Source organism: Saccopteryx bilineata, chromosome 1 (assembly GCF_036850765.1).
Source record: "Saccopteryx bilineata isolate mSacBil1 chromosome 1, mSacBil1_pri_phased_curated, whole genome shotgun sequence".
Taxonomy (NCBI): domain Eukaryota; kingdom Metazoa; phylum Chordata; class Mammalia; order Chiroptera; family Emballonuridae; genus Saccopteryx; species Saccopteryx bilineata.
Window position 1 is genome coordinate 350905034 of NC_089490.1, and position 20335 is coordinate 350925368.

Here is a 20335-nt window from a genome sequence, read left to right on the forward strand (position 1 = left end):
GAGCATACCATAGGCGTTGTCTAGATTACCCAGTTCTCCTAGATCTTAGGTCTCTTGGGATAGAGAAATCTATAGAACCAGCCTCTGAGCCTGCATTGGGACCTACACCACGGAGAGACAGCCTACCTTGTGGAGCCTCAGTGAGTGTGCAGCTGTGGAATAGAGGAGTAATAAGCACCTGGTATTCTATCTTAGACAGTAGGTTACTGCTGAGGTTAGAAGGTGTCTTGGGTTTTTCAGATTTTACATTAGATGCATTCCTGGTATAGTAAAGAACTTGTTTCTTTTTTCCCCTGTCATACATGTCACTGTAGTAGCACCTTCCCAAGGCTGAGCGTGGAAGCATGTTCTGTGCTTGTGAAATGATATTTGTTGTCTTATTGATTGAAATGTCTGGCTACCTGGACAGAGTACGGTCTTTTGAATTAATAAAGGATTTGTTGAAGGGTAGTTTATGACTCTTGAAATAGCCAATCTCTATGAAGCAGATTTATTTCAGAATGTGAAAGTTGGGGTGATTCTAAAATGAAGATCAGCAAAAGAAAAGGACCTGGGGTTTTGTTGCCTTAACAAGAGCAAGATTTCCTGTGAGTGAAGAGAGATCACATATTTATTTACTTATTTTTGGTTCTACCTCAAGGTCTTCTGTGTGATTTTCTTACTTGCTGGCTAAATTTCTCCTTGGAACATTTGGATTTGCTTCATTTTGAGGCTAGGTGTAATGGGTGTCAAAGCTTGTTTCATAGTAAGAGCAAGAATATCTGAAAAATGATGACAGCTTCTATGTCTTGTTTGTTATTAGGGCAGGGGGTTCCTATCTATCTCTTTGGGGAAGGGTAGGTTAAGAGTGGTAAAGAAAATAGAAAAGATAAAATATGACATACATTGAATGCCAAGGGTATGAGAAAGATAGATATAAATGGTAGGGGGAAAGGAGAGAAAAAATTAAAGGAAAGCATTTATTGCAGCTTCCCTCTTGGTAACACTAGTCATGACTTTTCGGTAGGCAGTAGTGAAGGTCTAATATTTTTATTTTTAATTCTTATCTCAACACAACAATTGGGAAATGGAACTTAATAATAATGATAATAATTACAATATCAACACTGATAAGAATAACACTGGAAATAAGGGTCAGAACTGTAAAAATGTAGTAAAAGGACAATAATATAATGAGATATTTTTAAAAAATGTTTGAGGAAAGACTTGCTAACAGTCAGTCAGCAAATGGAACTATATTAAAAACATAGGGGTTTTAGAGCAAAGTGACCTGAGTTTGAATTTATGCTTGATTAAATACAAGCTGTGTGAACTTACACATGTTATTCAACCTAGTCATGTTATAGTTTTCTAATGTGTTAAATGAAGATCATACTTCCAGCTGGGTTTTTTTTTTTTTTGGTTATTACTATAAGTAAAAGGCATTTTGTAAGGATTTAATTAGTAAGGTGGTTAATACAGGATACAGCTTATTCTAAATGCTCAAAAAATAGTTTAAAATATAAATGATATGTGGACTAAAATGTGTCCTTTGGATTCAAAAGTCCAGGTAATTGAAAGTTGTCACTATGATCAAATATACTATATGTTTGAGAAGGCAGCTGAAAAAGAGATTTAATACTCAAAACTCTTCTATACTTCATTCTTTTTAAAAATCAAATAGATAGACTAAGAACTGAAATACACAGCTTGATATTGTTTTGGTTTTATTTTGTTTGTTTCGAGTTCCAGGTCTATGATTAAATTTTAAATTTTTTTTTTAAACTAGAAGAGAATGTATATATGAGCTAGCTTCATTCCAACCTATATGGATCACAGTTCAGAGTGATGAAATGTCTCTACCAAGGTTCCAGTTTGTTGAAGGCATTGCTGACACTGTATCTCAGAAAGTGTCTCATGCCTAGTCCGGTTTCCTTTCCGGTGCACTATCTGAACTTGAGACCGTTTGACAGATTCATTTCCTTAGTGGTTCTGTAGACATGTGATATATTAGTAGTTTAAAAACAATTGCATCAAATATCTCTAAATTCTGCATCTCCTACTTTACTCTTTAATACTAGTACCATCACTATTTTTTCAGATAGTATGTCTCAAAATATTTTATTGCATTTTATTTATCCATCATCTAACTTACCACTTGGATTCTCTATTTTGTTTGGTTTATAAAACACATATCTTCTTTATACACTGCTTTTCAATGTTAAGGCCATCTTTCTGGTTGTTTCTGTCTTGCAAAAGCTTCCCAAAGCAAGTCCTGGTTGCTGCCTTCCTTTGCTTCAATCCATATTGCCTTCTTTTAAACTATATTTACTCAACAAAAATATATTGTCCTAGGTACTTAAGATATCTTCATAACCATCATGAAATTTATGATGTATTGGTAAAGAATAATATAAAATATGTCATTAGAATTTTTACAGGTGTGTTATTGGGAAATCCAGAAAAAAATAATCATACTTTCCATTAAAAAGGCTTCTTTGAAATGATGAATATTAAATTTTGATAATATTATGTTCTTAAAACTTTGGTAAATACTGAAGACTTGGTAATTTTTTTGAATAATAAATTAATCTTAATATAAATCTAAATTAAATCCAAAGCCTTTACCTTGACTTTTACTACTCTGATTCTTCAAAAGACAATCTATTTTTCTGTCACAATTCTCCTGTCCCTAAGATATGAATGTGCTAGATGGCTAGATTTTTACAGTGACTTATATTTATTTTGACTTTTGAATTATCTAGCTTGATTTTCCAAAGTTATTTCTTGAAAGCCTAAATGCTTTTTTTATTATTACTAAACAGATATGATGACAACACCTTCATGAACCTTTGCACCATCCCCCTAGTTAAAGGTAATGTCTCTTGTATTATACATATGTGATTGAGTATCTCCTATCATTTGATCTGAGGGTTGTTTATTTGAATTCATGATTCATGATCCTCACAATGGCAGAATATTCTTGAAATAGAGAGTATTTATTGATTATATTTGATTTCTTCTTTGGTATGGTAGCATACACAAAGTGAGCTTAAACAAATGTTCATTAACTTGTCTAATTTTTGCGTGTGTTTGCAACACTTATTTTTATCTTGTGAGCTTTATTTTTCATGTATCCAAAAGTAATATTCAAGTTTGAGCAGAAAAGAAAAAAAAGGAAGAAAAAGCAGTGTAAGAAAGAAAGAATGGAGGGAGGATGCAATATGTGTGGGAGATGAGTGGACACTGCTCAGTTAGAATGAAATTATATGAGTGCTTGCTTTGCATAGTAATGGTATAACTTAAGCACATGCATACGGGAACTATGCAGAGGAAAATGCATGGTTTTAATATGCACAGCATTAAGTGAGCTATTTAGATTGTATTTCTCTTTCTCTTCAATTATTTTTATTTTATGATGAAACACTTTAGATTAAATTAAAAGGATAATAATGATCATGAATTTAGAGGTCTTGAGCTTCCATAAAAACAACATCAGTATTCTGAACATATTATATTTGAAGCTCCAGAGAATAAAGTATAATTACTTACTGGAAATGATCAGTCAGACAAGGAGGAAAACTGTGATGTGCAAAAGATTATAAGAGAATTTCATGTATGATGCTAAGTCAGTGAGTATAATGCATTGACTGTAGTGTTTACATCAAATTATAAACCTATTAAATGTTTATTATTACTATTATTATCCCCATTATTATTACCAGTACCATTAGCCTTATAAAGTTGATAATTTTCATGTCAGTGAAGCTTATCTGACTTATTATCCTTGAATCATTACTGATTACCAGTCTGTTCTTTAAGCAATTAACTTTATTGCAATGCTAAGATTCACACTCAACCTGATAAAATAACTTCTTTGTTTTCCATTTCTCTCTCCCTATCATGTTACCTCTTCATTGCAAGATTGAATATCAGAAGACAGAGTAAAAATGAAAACTTTTTCAAACCATACCAACCTTAGAGACATCTGGTACACCATGATGGGGATCCCAGGACTGGAAGATGCCCACATATGGATCTCCATCCCCATCTGTTTGATGTATATAGTGGCTCTTGTAGGCAACACCCTCTTATTATTCCTGATTTTCACTGAACGTAGTCTTCATGAACCCATGTACCTTTTCCTCTCTATGTTGGCCCTGGCGGATCTCTTTCTCTCCACAGTTACCACACCAAAGATGTTAGCAATCTTCTGGTTCCAAGATGGAGGTATTTCTTTTGGTAGCTGTGTGTCACAGATGTTTTTCCTCCACTTTATATTTGTGGTAGAGTCTGCCATATTGCTGGCTATGGCATTTGACCGCTATATAGCCATTTGTTATCCACTGAGATATACTACCATTCTAACCCCCTCAGTCATTGGAAAAATAGCTATTACATCTGTCAGTAGGAGTTTCTTCATTTGCTTCCCCTTGATTTTTCTGGTATATCGGCTTACTTACTGTGGGAGGAATATTATTCGTCACTCATACTGTGAACATATGGGCATTGCCAGGCTATCCTGTGATAGCATAAAGGTTAACATTTACTATGGAGTGATTGCAGCCCTATTTTCCACATGTCTGGATGTGGTGCTTATCATCATCTCGTATGGCCTTATACTCTGTACTGTGTTTAGAATTCCTTCCCAAGAAGCTCAACTCAAGGCTCTGAGTACGTGTGCATCCCATGTCTGTGTTATCCTACTATTCTATACCCCAGCCTTTTTTTCATTCTTTGCTCACCGATTTGGGGGACAGAATATATCACTCCGTGTACATATTCTTCTTGCCAATCTTTATGTGGTGGTACCACCCACTCTCAATCCCATAATTTATGGTGTTAAGTCCAAGAAAATTCAGGAGAAGGTTATCCAGGTTTTTTCCTTCAACAAGAAATTTTGCTGATGTAGACTAAACAGGTTAGCCTTCAGTTTTATGCAGAATTGCACTAATTGAAGAATATCTACAATTGTACTGGACATCTTAAATCATGCCAGCTTTAGAAGAGACTAACACCAGTAAAAAGTTAAATAAATGAGATCAAGATTTTATTTCTTTTGTGATTTTGTTCGGGACTAACAATATCAGACAAAGAACACCTCATATTTTATGTAATACTGAGTTTTGTTACAACAGGCTAATAGTATAATTGATTGAATACAGTCATTTTTCTTGTAATTAATCAGAAAATAATAGTTTTAGACATTGGAATACATTGTAGGCTTGTAACTAAGAGGACAGTCTCTGAAGTCAGACTGCCAATGATCATATTTCTGCTCCACTAATTCTAAGTATAAAATCTTAGAAAAGTTATTGTTTCTATGCTTCTATTTTTTTTTAAAAAAATTAAGGAAGTATATAATATCTGAAATATAATGAGTGTTAAATAAATATTAGTAATAAATTATAAATATAGTAATAAAATTTAGTTTGCATATGTATAAGGTCATGTTGAGTTAGGAATTGATTTAAATGTGGTTCAATAAAAAAAGCTTAATTTATGCCAAAAACATCTTAATGTTATTGTATAATAAGTAAAAGTTGCTAAAATTGGGACATATTACCATAAGAAAAAAAGTTAGTTGAAACCAGTCAGTATGTATCAATATATAATAAATTCCATATAAATTTTGAATAGTTTAAATACTATATATATATACACATACATGCATATGTATATGTATACATATACATATATCTGTATATACCAAGTTATTTTACCTCTTGAATACTATTAATTTTTTATTGTTTCAGTACATTTCTAATGTCATTAAGTGACTTTGTTAGAGGGTACCAGGTAGAATAGGGAGGAAAAAGGTTAGGGTGCAGAGGATGTTCCTTTTATACACAAAGTAAGAGTAATGGACCCCCATTCAGCATAAGATGGGAAGGAGAAGCACAGATGAAAAGGGAGAATAAAAAGATATAATCTTCAAAGGTCTCATTCTAGTAGCACACTCCTTGGCACTCATTTGAAGTGTCAGGGCATGAAAAGCATACACCAAATGTGTTGTGGGGGGGGGGAGCTAAAAGCAGAGGGAGATTAATACCCTGTTTTTGGCTTAAATAGCTGAGAAAAATGCCTTTGTAAGATATCTCATGCCAACCTGAGAAAGTAGCATTAGAGTAAAAATGACCATGAGGCACATTTTGTCAAAAACTGGTTTCCTTCTCTTCTACAAAGCAGCAAATGGATCCAGGAGTTCTTTATGGCACTATGGGAAATGCAAAAATCATGAGTAATGCTGAGTGGTGAAGTTGCTGAGGGAGTTGCTTTGGCTAGGGAATAATGGTTCCATGGTCAGGGCCATAAATACAAATATAGAGGCAGGGGAGTAAGAGAAAATATGTCAAGTTTCAGGACTTGAGGAGTAAACGCTGACATTAGGGATGAGTCTCTAAGTGGACTCAAAACAAAATGGTAAATCAACATTCATCAGTGGGTGCAGAAAGGATAAAGTCCTAGACTCAGTGGAGGTAAGATAAGTTTCTTTCAACATGGTCAGCCGAGTATTACAGATATAGACCAGAATCACATTCAATTCTCTCATTCAGTTCCTCAAGAACATGTAGCTTCCTCATTAATGCAGGTTGTAAGGAGCTTGGGTGGGGTGAAAGTGAGTGGCAGAGACCTATGGAGAAAAGCAACAGTCTGACAGAGAATATCAATTTCCAGTTAAGAGAAAAAATTGTTTAAATAAATTGGGTTAAACCACAGAAAATATTTATTTATTTGTTTGTTTGTTTGTTTATTCATTTATTTATTTTTTTAAATTTGTAAGGCCAGCGGCTGTAGCCATGCAGGTTCACATGAATTGGGGCAGATGGTAAAGGAACTGTGGAGCTGGAGGATGGTGGGCCACTCCAATTTATTGATGGCTCACAAAGACAGGCAAGCAAAAAAGAAGAAAGAAAAGGGAAAAATACAAAGAGAAAGGAAAACCTGCTTTTTGTAGTAGAGGACCAGTAATCAGGGAATCCAATCACACCTCTCTGTGATGGGGCGTGATCTGATCTGAAGCACTTATCCTTACAGTAGTGCTGTCATGTGCTCCTGAACTAATTGCACAAAGAGCTTGCAGCCAGTAAACCTATAAGCAAGCCTAACACAGACATTTTCAGGAAAACCACCCTTCACAGTGGTGGCTGAGGGACTCAGGGAACTGCACTTTGTAGTGGTGGGAGAGCGATCTGGGAGAATCACCCCCAAGGGAAAGCACCCTTAGCTTTTCATAGAGACACACGTGACTTTCTGTTGCATGCCTACACAGTAATTGTGCAAAGTGCTTGCAGCTGAGAAACCAGCGAGGAAGCCTAACACAGCTGTTTTCCCCACAGACAGCAAGTGCAGAAGAATGGATGATCCATGTGAGAATGGGTTAGTTTCTTAGACATGGGTATGACCACATGTGTAGCTCAATATAGGGACAAACAGATATATATGGAAATATTTATGGATATTTTTATGTATACTGTTTAAAATGCATACTTATATTTTCTTGTCTGTAATCTGAAAGGGCCTAGGAAAAAAATTCCCCAGGAACAGTGAGACAACCTTGGTTTGGTTTCTAACACTACTCTACCTATAACTTAACAATTTACAAATCAAAATATCAGCAGTTCTCACAGAAGAAACAGACTAACTCACATTTATAGTCAGACACTTTAACATACTCTATCAAAGTTAAAAACACAAGCAGCCTGACCTGTGGTGGCAGAGTGGGATAAAGCTTCGACCTGGAACACTGAGGTCGCTGGTTCGAAACCTTGGGCTTGCATGGTCAAGGCACATATGGGAGTTGATGCTTCCTGCTCCTCCCCCCTTCTCTCTCTATTTCTCTCTCTCTCACTCCTCTCTCTCTAAAAATCAATAAATAAAATACTTTAATTAAAAAAAATTAAAAATAAAAAAATAAAAATAAAAACACAAGCAAACTCATGTAAGGTTAGAAATAATATTGTCATATAAAAATAACAAACTTGAGGTCTGATTGGCTCTGTGGATAGAGTATCGTCCCTGTGGCCCAAGATTGCGGGTTCCAACCCCAGTCAGAGCACCTAGAAAAAGCAATCAATGAGTGCAAAACTAAATACAAAAACTAAGAGGAACAACAAGTTCCCTGCCATCTCTCTCTCTTTAATTCTCTCTCAAATCAATGAAAAAATTTAAAATATAACAAACTTGACTACACATGCACAAAAACATAAATATGGATATAAATACAGATATAGATAAGATTGCACTCAAAAAGTAAAGATTAAAACAAACAGTGACCATTAAAAATTTATAGTTTTAAATGAATTTTAGTAGGAAATTAACAAACTATTGGGAAAATAATGGCACAATATTTTCACTCAAGCAGAACAGAAGTGATAAGGATTTGCTTAACGAATATGATGATGATGATGATGATGATGATATGACTATGATAATTTCTATTGCGTCTTTACCGGTCACCAAGCCTCATGTAAAAGGAATGACATTCAATATATTACCCTATGACAACCACATCTCCATTTTTCAATAACACATGCACTATTCTTCCATATTTATAGATTAAGCAGCTGAATTTGTGAGAGTAAATTGTTTTCCATGTATATATTAGGAAAGGACAAAATAAAGTTTTGAACCAAGATCATTTTGACTCCAGAAGTCATGCATGTAACCAAATTCCTCAATGATTTCTTTCTATCGAATTGGAATCTGCTTTTTCCATCAAATTTTTTTGGCAAACATGTAACTACTTGGCCTTATTTATTATCAGATAAAGTTTCTTTATGAAGTATTATTATCGGTATACGAGTCTCTTAATGTAGAACAAAGTAAATTTTGCATTATAGTAAGACAAAAATTTTTTTAAGAAACCAATATAGCAAGAATTTCGGCCACTAGAATTTACTTTCAGGTTTCTTTGAATACCTTTTTCTTAGACAAAGAGTTACTGTTTGTCAAATCAGGAAAATGACTAAAAGAAGTTTAGAATAACATTGTCTATAATAAGTCACAACTAGCCTTCACTGTCATTAAGAAAACACCATCCCAGAGCATTTCTCTCTCTCTTTTAATTTAAATTATTAACTGAGAGGCAGAGGCAGAGAGACTACCTTTCTCATGCACCCTGATTGAGATCCACCTGGCAAGCCCCCAATTGGGCAATGCTCTGCTAGTCTTGGGCCATTGTTTCGTTGCAATCTGAGCTATTTTAACACTGCAGGTGAGGCCATGGTACCATCCTCAGCACCCAGGGCCAACAGGCTCCAATGAGCAATGGCTACAATAAGGGGAGAAAGAGAGAGAAGAGAGAGAGTTAAGGGGGAGGAGGAGAGGTGGTAAAGCAGATGATCACTTCTGTGTCTCCTGACTGGGAATCAAACTCGAGACTTCCACAGGCCCGGCTGTTGCTCTACCGCTGAGCAACCAGCCAGGGCCCAGAACTTTTCTCAAACTGCTCTTTTTACAAATAAGGAAATTAAATAAACACTTGCAAACAATACAAATTAAGCTGAGTATTGTATTCCCTAGTATTAGATTTGTTGAAACAACCATATTTTATGTCATGACAATCACCAATTTGATGAGAAAATGAATTACTTAATAGAGATAGGTTTCAAAAATATTTGTAGATATTTATTTGAGACAAAATTCAGATTATATTTAACAGGAAAGAAATGTTGAAGGGAGGAATTTTGATAGGCCAAAGTAAACACTAAAAAGAAATTTCAGAATAGTTAGAGAAAGAATGTAGACAGAATTATATTTTACACAAAGAAAGTTGATCTTGGTGCCCTAAGTACAAAAGATGAATATAAGTATTATGTTCTAGTATCATCAATAGAAAGATCTCTACAGTTGTTTCTTACACCCAGACCTGATGAAGAATGTTCCGTGTTTATGTATTATTTTTTTTAGATTTTTATTATTACTTTTAGTAAGAGGAGAGAGTGTGAGAGTGAGAAAGGGAGAGAGAAAGTAGGGGCTGGGGGAGAAGCAGGAAGCATCAATTTGTATTAGTTGTTTCCTGTATGTGCCTTGACAGTGCAAGCCCAGGGTTTCGAACTGGGGACCTCGGCATTCCAGGTTGACGCTTTATCCACTGCGCCACCACAGGTCAGGCTATATGTAAATTATTTATTATTATATTTAGACTACAATAAATAGTCAATGCATGAAATAAAAAAATATACATTAGAAAATTGGGGTAGTTTCTACCAGATTTTAACATTTTGCAATGTCTTTTTTTTAACTTATCAGTTAATTCTTTCTCCCCCTGCTATCCATAGATGATGGGGAAGCTTTTCTGTATTTTGCAGAAGTGTCAGGACTACTAGAACGTGGGACAGGACTGAGTGGAACACCAAAACAATCAGGGTGTCACAAATTGAGTTTGATCATGCCGCTGGGGTTCAAGGTTAGGGTTCTTTATTCAGAAATGAGTTTATTACACTAAAATCCTACTCTTCTGTAGTAAAGCCTTGGATTAGGGGGAAGAAATGGAATTCAGATGGGGCTCGGCAATGGCGACAGTGAGCGAAAGTGAATTCTTCCCCTCATATTGGGTTACAGGTCTTGGTTAGGTATAACCAGCTAGTGCTAATAAATGTTTAACAATCAGCTCTCTGAGCAAAAAATGCCCTGATCTGTACCAGTTACCAATTCCTTTGGGTAAATACTTCTATTATGAGAATTTAAAGCTACCACCATGATGCCACTGACTGTAATAGTGAGATGTTTACTATCAGCTTTCCCAGAAGGGTACAAGCCATAAAGCATACCATTAAGCATAACTACAACTAGCTAATCCTAGATATCTGACACTTATTCAGGAAGAACTAAGTGCAGGCACACCTTTTTTTTTTTTTTTTTTTTTTTTGTGACAGAGAGAGAGACAGAGAGACAGAGAGACGGACAGATACGGACAGACAGACAGGAACGGAGAGAGATGAGAAGCATCAATCATCAGTTTTTTGCTGCGACACCTTAGTTGTTCATTGATTGCTTTCTTATATGTGCCTTGACTGCGGGCCTTCAGCAGACTGAGTGACCCCTTGCTCGAGCCAGCGACCTTGGGTCCAAGCTGGTGAACTTTGCTCAAGCCAGATGAGCCCGCTCTCAAGCTGGTGACCTCGAAATCTCGAACCTGGGTCCTTCCACATCCCAGTCCAATGCTCTATCCACTGCGCCACCGCCTGGTCAGGCTGATATTGATTTTTAACCTTTTTTTTTTATTGGTGTTGTTGTTTTGTGAGAGAGACAGAGAGAGGGATAGACAGAGAGAGACAGTTGGGAAGGGAGAGAGATGAGAAGCATCAATTCTTTGTTGCAGCTCCTTAGTTGTTCATTGATTGTTTTCTCATATGTGTCTTGACAGGGGACTATAGCAGAGCAAGTGACCCTTGCTCAAGCCAGTGACCTTGGGTTTCAAGCCATCAACCTTGGGCTCAAGTCAGTAACCGTGTGGTCATGGCTATGATCCCACACTCAAGCCAGTGACCTTGTGCTCAAGCCAGATGAGCCCATGCTCAAGCCAGCATATTTGAGGATTTGAACCTTGGTCTCCGAGTCCCAGTCCTACGTTCTATCCACCGTGCCACTGCCTGGTCAGGCTTAACTTACTTTTTTATAAATTACATAATACTCGTGTTGCTATTCTAAAAATTATCCAAATCATATTATTCTTTCTTAAAATTATTTAATAGTTCCACATTATTTGTACAAACCTGGGTTTCTGTTCAAGCATAACCTTGTCATGAGAACTTGAGAATATATCTTTATCTCTCTGTCTTTTATACAGGTCCCTGACCTATAAAATGCAGATACTATTACCTGCATTAATTAGTGTTATTTTGATAAATAAATATAGCACTGAGTATGATTTGCACAGCTAAAAAATCAAGTAGTGAAGGAAAATATATCTAGTTTAAATTTTACAAAATGTGGGGGTAAAAATATAAATATTTTGAAGATAAATCAAAATTGTGTTTATTTAGCTGAATACCACTAGACACAAATTATTTGTATTTTTTTTATCTTTTCTCCCCTTCCTCAAAATAAAAATTAAATAGAAAAGCTTATTCATAGCTTCCTTTTTTGTGTGTGCACACATATGTGTATATGTGTGTGTGTTATGAAGAAACAGATGAAAATCCTAACACTCAAAAGTTTAAAAATATTCAAGTAAACACCTCAAAGACTTTTTTCTTTGTCTTTCTTTAAGTATAAATTAAGTCAGATTTCACATTTTCATGGCATTGTGCTAGGCCTTGAAGAGAAGATATTGTAAAAGTATTTTCTAGATATGAAGGAATTAAAGTAGAGTTTAGAGACAAGTTTATAGATATTTAACATTTGGTCTAATTAGAGTCTTTTTTATACAAGACTCTGTATAATTATCTTGTTTAATTTTCTATTAGCTTTTATTTTTGTCTTAGGTATAAAGTTACTTATCAATACTTTAGTCCCCTAGTAAAGTCTACTAATATCAGGGTCTTCCTTGATGATTTGAGCCTAAAATACCCGATATGTAGAAAATAATGTATTAACTTTTAATTTATATATGTGGTTGTAAGAAGATTAATTTAATGTTGGATATTAATTGTTTTAATTCAGTATTATCCATTTATTTAATAAATATATACCACACTGTATGTCTATCTCATATACTATACTTTATGGGGTATCAGTCAATCAGGAAATATTTGATTTTAAAGTTCACATTTTAACTTAATGGATAGGTGCAGAAGAAAATAACTAAAGTGTGGTGGCCTCACTGTATTGGTCTAAATATCAGCTGATTGCAGTAAGAGTGTTTCTGTTTCAGCAGAATTTCAACTGTCTATTAAAAAGCTGAGTGACTCACCAATCCCACTTCTCAGGTTTACACACAGTCAGTTTTGTTTAAAAATCAAAATATATTTCTCTTTTGTCAGTTATCTTTATGTATCATTAAGAGTAAATTAAAATGCATAATAATAATATTTCTAAGAGAACTGAGAATATTGTTAATTTATTTTTTAATTCAGTTTATCAGGGTGACATTGGTGGATAAACGTATATGAGTTTATTGTGTATAATTCAATCATACATCATCTGTATATTGCATTGTGTGCCCATCACCCAAAGTTAAACCTTCGTTTGTCACCATATATTTGAGCCTCTTTATCCTTTACTACTTTTCAGCCCCCTTCCCTCTGGCAATCACTATACTGTTGTCTGTGTCTATGACTTTTATTTGTTTTCTTGTTCATTCATCTTAGCTTTCAGTTTTATATCCCACACATTGATGAAATCATATGCTTCTTAATTTTTTTTCTGACTTATTTCACTTAACATGGTATTCTCAAGATCTATCCATGTTGTCACAAATGGCAGTATTACATCTTTTCTTGTGGCTGAGTTGTATTCCATTGTATAAATGTACCACATCTTCTTTATCCAATCTGCTATTGAAAGACACTTTGGTTGTTCCCATGACTTGGCAATCATGAATAATGTTGAAATGAATGTAGTGGTGCATATATTTTTGGTAATAAATATTTTCAAAATTTTCAGGTGGATACCCAGGAGAGGATTGTTGGGTCATATAGTAACTCTAGTCTTAATTTTGTTAATGTATTCTTTATTTTAACAACAGGTGTTGATGTGGGAGAAAAACAAAATTATTTGGTCTTGAATTTGTTTGGACTTCACCCCATAAATAATGGGGTTGAGCATAGGGGGCACTACCACATAGAGGTTGGCTACTAGAATATGGATGTGGTGAGGGATGGTTTTACCCCCAAAGCGATGGGCAAAAAATGAAAAGAATGCTGGAGCATAAAACAAAAGTATGACACAAATGTGAGACCCACATGTGCTAATAGCCTTGCATCTGGCAGTCCAAGAAGGTATCTGAAACACTGTGAGAAGGATCATTGTGTAGGACAAAATGATGAATACTACATCCAGCCCTGTAGAGAGTAGAGCCACAGTCAGGCCATAAATGATGTTGACATTGATATTGTCACATGCCAATCTAGCAATACCCATGTGCTCACAGTAGGAATGGAGAATGGTGTTTCTCCTACAATATGTAAGTCGGTATACCAGGAAAATGAATGGAAAGCATACGATAAAACTCCTAACCACAGCTGCTATGCCAATTTTTCCAATGACTGAAGAAGTTAGAATTGTAGTATATGTCAGTGGGTAACAGATGGCTACATAGCGGTCAAAAGCCATGGCCAGAAGAATAGCAGATTCTGCCACAAAGATGAAATGTATGAAGAACATCTGGGATACACAGCTACCAAAGGATATGTCCATGGAATGGAACCAGAAGATTGCCAACATCTTGGGAGCTGTTGCTGTGGAGAGCAGGACATCTGCTAAAGCCAGCATGGAAAGGAAGAGATACATGGGCTCATGGAGACTGCGCTCAGTCACAATCAAGAAGATTAAGAAGATGTTGCTTATGACAGCCACAATGTACATTGAACAAATAGGGATGGAGATCCAGGTGTGCAAATCTTCCAGTCCTGGGATTCCAGTCAGGACATACCACTTATCCTGGGGATTGGTGTGATTGTAAAAGGAAGGTGCCATCTGAGTCCACATACTGCAGACTAGCACATTTAATGAAAGAACACAAGGCTGACTAAGTATGCAGGAGCACCACCTTAGACTGAATGATATCTGATCAGATGTTCCCTTTACCCCCAATATATTCTTCTCTGTGAAAGAATAATGTGATGGATTAACTAGCCTAAAAGTAAACTCTGACTCTTTCCATGGCAGAGTTAAATAATATATCCTGAAAAGAAAAACAACAGTTAAATTTTTAAGTTCTTAATATATGTCATAGTACTTAATATATTAACGTATTAAATCTTTACAATAGCCTGTTTCAAAGACTTTTACAATAATCCATGGTGTGGATACTGTTATTATTTCTATAGATAAAAGAAAAAGAAAGAAAACGTCCCATAGACCTTCAACCCTTTGCTCATCCCACTGGATTCAAAGTCAGGGATGGTAAACTTGAAAGCTCTGATCTTAATGACCATCCAATATTGGCTATAAAAATAAAACTAGATATAAAAACATGTCATCACATTTTTCACTGATCACATTTCTGAGAAAAACAGACAGATGTGAAATTGATTTATACTGCTTATGGAAGAGAGAGAAAATAGGTGTTGAAAAAATAGATTTCAAGCAATATGGCATATATGCTCTCTTCAACATTGACTGACCACTGACTTGATGTTAAGCCCTGTGCTAGGCATTAAGGAAATAAAGGTGAATTAAATAAATTATTGTCTGCTAATGAAGACATCCTTTAAAATTGTATTAATATTAAAAAACTATTTTCAATGTGAAACTGAGTTGGATTCTTAAGTAGAATGCTTAGCATGTGGTGAAAGAAAATCATTCTAATGCACTTGGATCACTGATTAAAAATTAGACAATACCCTGACCAGGCAGTGGCACAGTGAATAGAGTGTCACCCTGGGACACTGAGGACCCAGGTTTGAAACCTTGAGATCACTGGCTTGAGAACAGGCTTACCAGCTTGAGTACAGGGTCACCAGCTTGAGCGTGAGATCATAGACATGAATCCATGGTCACCGGTTGAGCCCAAGATCACTGGCTTGAGCAAGGGGTCACTGGCTTGGTTGGAGCCCCCACCCTCCATGGTCCAGGCACATATGAGAAAGCAATCAATGAACAACCAAGGTGCCGTAAACTATGAGTTGATGTTTCTCACCTCTTTTCTTACTTTTCTGTCCCTATCTGTTGATCTCTCTGTCTCTCTATCTTAAAAAAAAAAAATTAGACAACTACCTTGTATTCCCAAAGGTTACCAGCAAAATAACTTAATGCTTTCACATTATAGAGCAGGGATCCACAGTACTTCAATAAAGGGAAGATAAGGTAATTTATATATTTCTATTTTTTTTGTAGTGCCCAAAGAATGTAGACAGAGGTAAAGAAGATATCGGGTGAAGAGTCAGAGTAGGACATACAACATTAGTGTAGACTGGATATATATGTGAGTACAAATAAACATGTAGATGCAATACGGAATAAATGGATTAAAAAATGGCTCCCAGCCTCTGCAGGCCCTATTCTCAAATAAAAGCTAGAAAAATGTTTTATTTTCTAAGATAGTACATGGGAATGACTGTCTCATCATCTTTTGATTCTACTGTAGTTCAGTGTACTAATCATTGTACAGTACAGCTTTACTACTTTTGCTTTTATTTGTATTAGGTTTTCCATGTCTTAATCCTTCATTTTATACAATTGAAATGTTTGAACACTGTTTTTTGAGTTATAATTTAGAAGATATAGTACTCAACTGGTCAGCTCATTATGTTTTTATTTATGTTGGGATGTAATTCTTTTAAAATAACATAATAATATGTTGATATGCATAAATCTATGAATCTACTTTAATTACATGAATCCTTTATTTAACTACTTAACATATAGCTAAAATTAACTATTTAAAAATTTTAATGCTTCAGAGATTGAGAGAAAAGACAATTTGGGACCACACCTGTACAGATACATGACAGACCTGTGTATATGAGTGTAGTGCAGTTATGAAGGTGGGCCTTCTAGGGAATGAGGTTTCATAAAGACCTTAAGGATGGGGCAGAGAACAATCTAAGTGATAGAAAGTTATACGGAAATGGAAGGGAGGAAAATAAATTTTGCAAGATTTTGCTAACTTTGCTGGTGATCTTCTGGGATACCAGTGATCTCTTTTGTTTCATTAGGTTTGTCTTGACTGTAGTATTATCGCCTGTAGTTACCTAGCTTATAGGTCTGGGGCTCTTGGTAGGTTATTTTATAATATTACTGATGGAATATTCTGACTAAATCATTTATATATGAATGAGGCATTGTGTGGTAATACAAAGAGTGCACGTCTAGGGTCACAGAGAATTGAATTTAAATACTGGCTAAGTCATATTCTGGCTTCATGGTCATTAAAATTTATTACTTAATTTAAAGTTCAATTATTATTTGTAAAATACCTAAAAACAAGAACCAATTACAAATGTGTATTAATTCTGAAGTTATTATTTTAGAATGTTTGCTACATAAAGTAGATATGTTTTTATTGCCAGCAACAGATATAATTATGCTAACTAGCAAAATTACCATATTTAAAACTAACAAGTTTCATTTTCTGGACTTTAAGCTTATCAGTCACAGAGATTTAACTGGTTTAGGGTATCCATAAAAGCCATGACTTATTTTCTTATAATTAACACATGGTATCAATAGAAGTTTTTTCCCCAAAACCATCATTTTACTTTTATAAGGTACAGGCAGTTTAACATAGTGATCTTGGGCTTAGCAAGATCTTGCCCTATTACCAGTGTAACGGCTTTGTTATATATTGAAGGGAGTTAAAATTTCTGAGTTTTAGCTTCTTCATATGTATCTAGCCCAGCATCTGATATATAATGAATATGCAATAAATTCTATGGAAATAACCATATATATTGATTATTATATACAGATATATATGTATATGTGTATACACACACACACATAATTATTTTTAACTACTAAATTGAGCCTTGTGTTTACCTACTGGAATATAATTCAGTGCATCTAAGCATAACATTCAGATCTGTATAAATGAAAAAAATACATATTTTTCTGCTCTTTGCAGAGGATCCATTTAATTAAAGGACACACAGAGATATTACAATTGCAGGTCAAGTTCAGAGTTAAAGTCACATCCAGCACATCATAGGTCAGGGTTAAGGAGAATATAAGATCATTCAGTTCCAAGAAGAATGAGCAGCTGAATAAATGCAGCTTCTACAGTTTCCTAAATCTTTTCCTCTGCTATCATTTTCTGTGTTTAACTGAGCATAACTCAGTTTACTTACCTATATTTGCTAGGATCCTAAAGGTATTTTAATTGGTTGAGTGGAGAAAAATAAATAAATAAAAGTAAGGAGATGTCCAAAACACAGATAGGAATCTGCAACTCTCTATTTATGCCTCTTTGTGGGATCTCTCAGGCCCAACATCTTTGGCTCCCTGAGGATTGAATTTTATTCCTCTCATGAGAAGAGTTGGCCTAACACTGGTTCTGGAACACAGTCCTCAGGGAGAAGCACCCTTGCTTTCTTTCTATATATAATTTATTCAGCTGCTCCTCTGGCTAACTCTCTCAGGAACCCAAGTCAACATGGCTAAGTATCTAAGTTTTCTTTACATGTCAGAGACTCATGCTACTGCCATGTTATTCTTTTCCCATGGAGGTATTTGCAAATATAAGATGTCACTGCCATATGTGGAAGAATTGTACACTTCTTAGAATGCTCATAAAACTTGATTCTGTCATCTTATTTGAAATTTTCAGGCTCCTTAACTTTCCCTCTCTTCAGTTGGTCACATAGTCAGCATCAGAGGGGCCCAGAAATGCTACCAGTTACTATAGTGATTCCTTTCATCCTTAGAAAGACATTTTAATGGCTTTAATTAGGGTTCCAGATGGAAGGAAAAAGAGATAAATACAAATTCTATTATACTAATGGGTTCAAAATTGATTCTGCAAATGAAAGAGATTTGTAAAAAAAGGATGTTTTCCCATTAGCTTCTTTCAAATGGGGCCTTCCAAATATCCATGATTTGCTGGTATTTTGCAAGGACTTCCTGAAAACTGTTTTCACCTATATTAGTATAAACTCCCTGTAAATATAATAATTGAAGATCAACTGACCTCACCTGGATGATCAATGCTAGACAAGGGCCCAAATCTCCCAGCCAGTCACCTAGACTTGTTGGTGCCCACTGGTTAAGAGAAGCTGTGTCTTATTACACAAGTGTGAGTACTATATGGAAAGAGAGCCACTAAAGGCTGCATTTCAAAGGCTTTTCATGCAAAAGTATTAAGACCAAAAATGATGGTTAATTGAATAGCTTCTCCTAGAAGTTTTGGTTATAAAAAAGGAAAAGAACTACCTTCCCATTTACCCTTGGAAAACAGGGGAACCAAAGTACAGTAGAGGAAAAGAGGTTGAGGAAGGAGAGTAAACAATTAGGTGACAATAGAAATTGGTTTCTACATAAGAAATGTCCAGACCTGTAAGAATTTTTATAAGTTAACCGTTAATTAACATGATAATAATAACAATGAATGGTTTGCTATTTCCTGCTCTGGCGGGATGGTTGTGCCTGAGGGGACAAAAAAAAAATTTGGAAGGTATGTTATCAAGCATGTTATTGTTGATGCAGAAGATGAAGACATGCTCAGTTAAAATAAGCATGGACCTTATTTAGAGAAAAATACCTCTTTAAGACATGACTACCCATGTCTGAAAGTTTTCATTTCAGACCATCCCGTGTAGTACTTTAGATGCCCGAGTCTGTAAGACCACGAGGCAGGCTTCCCTGAGCTTGTCAAGTTCAGCATTAGGCCCCTTTTTTGTCCATAGTGGATAATTTCAGATACATATTTTTTTCTAGAAATAGTTATGCTTTCCTTCTATGATAACCTTCGGTAGATAATATTTCAAATACACATAATAATAAGGTGACCAACTTTTTTACAATGAAAAGGACAAAAGTAAATTGAAGAAAACAATATCATAAATAAAAGAAATTTTTTATTCATTGCAACAATAATACACTATAATATGATAAATGCATAAAAAACATTTTTAATATTTTATATTGTAATTATGCTTACATGCCTATTAATTTTTAATAATAATTCTAAGAAAAAAGAACTCATTTAGTAAAACTAAATATCAAACAAAACCACTAATTTGGAGTGATATTCAGGTATATTTATCATTTTATAATAAAAAACATCTGTTTTATGCAACTATTTAATTAAAATGCATTATTAATAGATATGGTTTGAGGTTAGATTTCCACTTTAAAACTCAAATTTTGGGAAAATACTTGTAAATAAAATTATACATATTTGGAAATTTTAAAATAAATAATGAATTAATAAAACATGAATTATGCTTACCTGTCTATGAGCGAATATTCACTGAGAAAGAAATAATCATGAGTCTACAATGTCTTATGTGCTGTGTCGTGTTTCAGTAAGTACACAAAGCCATTTGAGCACTGGGTATATGCACGCTCTCTCAAGGTCTCTTATGCAGAGTGCAGGTGTCTCGTAATTATGTTTCGCCACACTGTACTGATCCTTGATGAACTGTCATATCGAATACAAATATGTCACATCACATGCAATGCATCGACTGACTCTGCATATAATTACAGATTAGTCTTCCAATATCAAAAAGAAAGACATGAAGGAGGACACTTTTTGAGGAAGGACGGAACTTACAAAAGAAGGACTGTCCTCCCTAAAGGAGGACGA

At 35.0% G+C, this 20335-nt stretch overlaps 2 protein-coding genes across 4 annotated transcripts; one reads left to right on the forward strand and one right to left on the reverse strand.

Annotated features, from left to right (window-relative positions):
* Window positions 1-1510: 1510 nt before the first annotated feature.
* LOC136320612 (olfactory receptor 52Z1P-like) lies at window positions 1511-4886 on the forward strand. Of its 2 annotated transcripts, XM_066253771.1 has the most exons (2): window positions 1511-1532; window positions 3937-4886. In XM_066253771.1, the coding sequence occupies exons 1-2, from the start codon at window positions 1511-1513 to the stop codon at window positions 4884-4886; spliced, it is 972 nt and encodes a 323-aa protein (XP_066109868.1). The 2 variants fall into 2 exon arrangements, with proteins under 2 accessions (XP_066109868.1, XP_066109869.1); XM_066253772.1 differs by lacking the exon at window positions 1511-1532 and having other exon boundaries at window positions 3930-4886.
* Window positions 4887-13602: 8716 nt separating this feature from the next.
* On the reverse strand, window positions 13603-16153 carry LOC136320613 (olfactory receptor 52Z1P-like). 2 transcript variants are annotated; one of them, XM_066253774.1, is made up of 2 exons: window positions 16126-16153; window positions 13603-14513 (listed from the first exon to the last, which is right to left on the reverse strand). In XM_066253774.1, exons 1-2 carry the CDS (start codon window positions 16151-16153, stop codon window positions 13603-13605), a joined length of 939 nt encoding a protein of 312 aa, XP_066109871.1. The 2 variants fall into 2 exon arrangements, with proteins under 2 accessions (XP_066109871.1, XP_066109870.1); XM_066253773.1 differs by lacking the exon at window positions 16126-16153 and having other exon boundaries at window positions 13603-14574.
* Between the last annotated feature and the right edge of the window lie 4182 nt (window positions 16154-20335).

Coding starts and splice junctions, on each gene's coding strand:
- LOC136320613 (XM_066253773.1), bottom strand. CDS start 14,574: ATGTGGACTCAGATGGCACCTTCCTTTTACAATCACACCAATCCCCAG.
- LOC136320612 (XM_066253771.1), top strand. CDS start 1,511: ATGTGGACTAAAATGTGTCCTT. Junction 1,533..3,936: donor GTGGACTAAAATGTGTCCTT/TGGATTCAAAAG, acceptor TAAAAATGAAAA/CTTTTTCAAACCATACCAAC.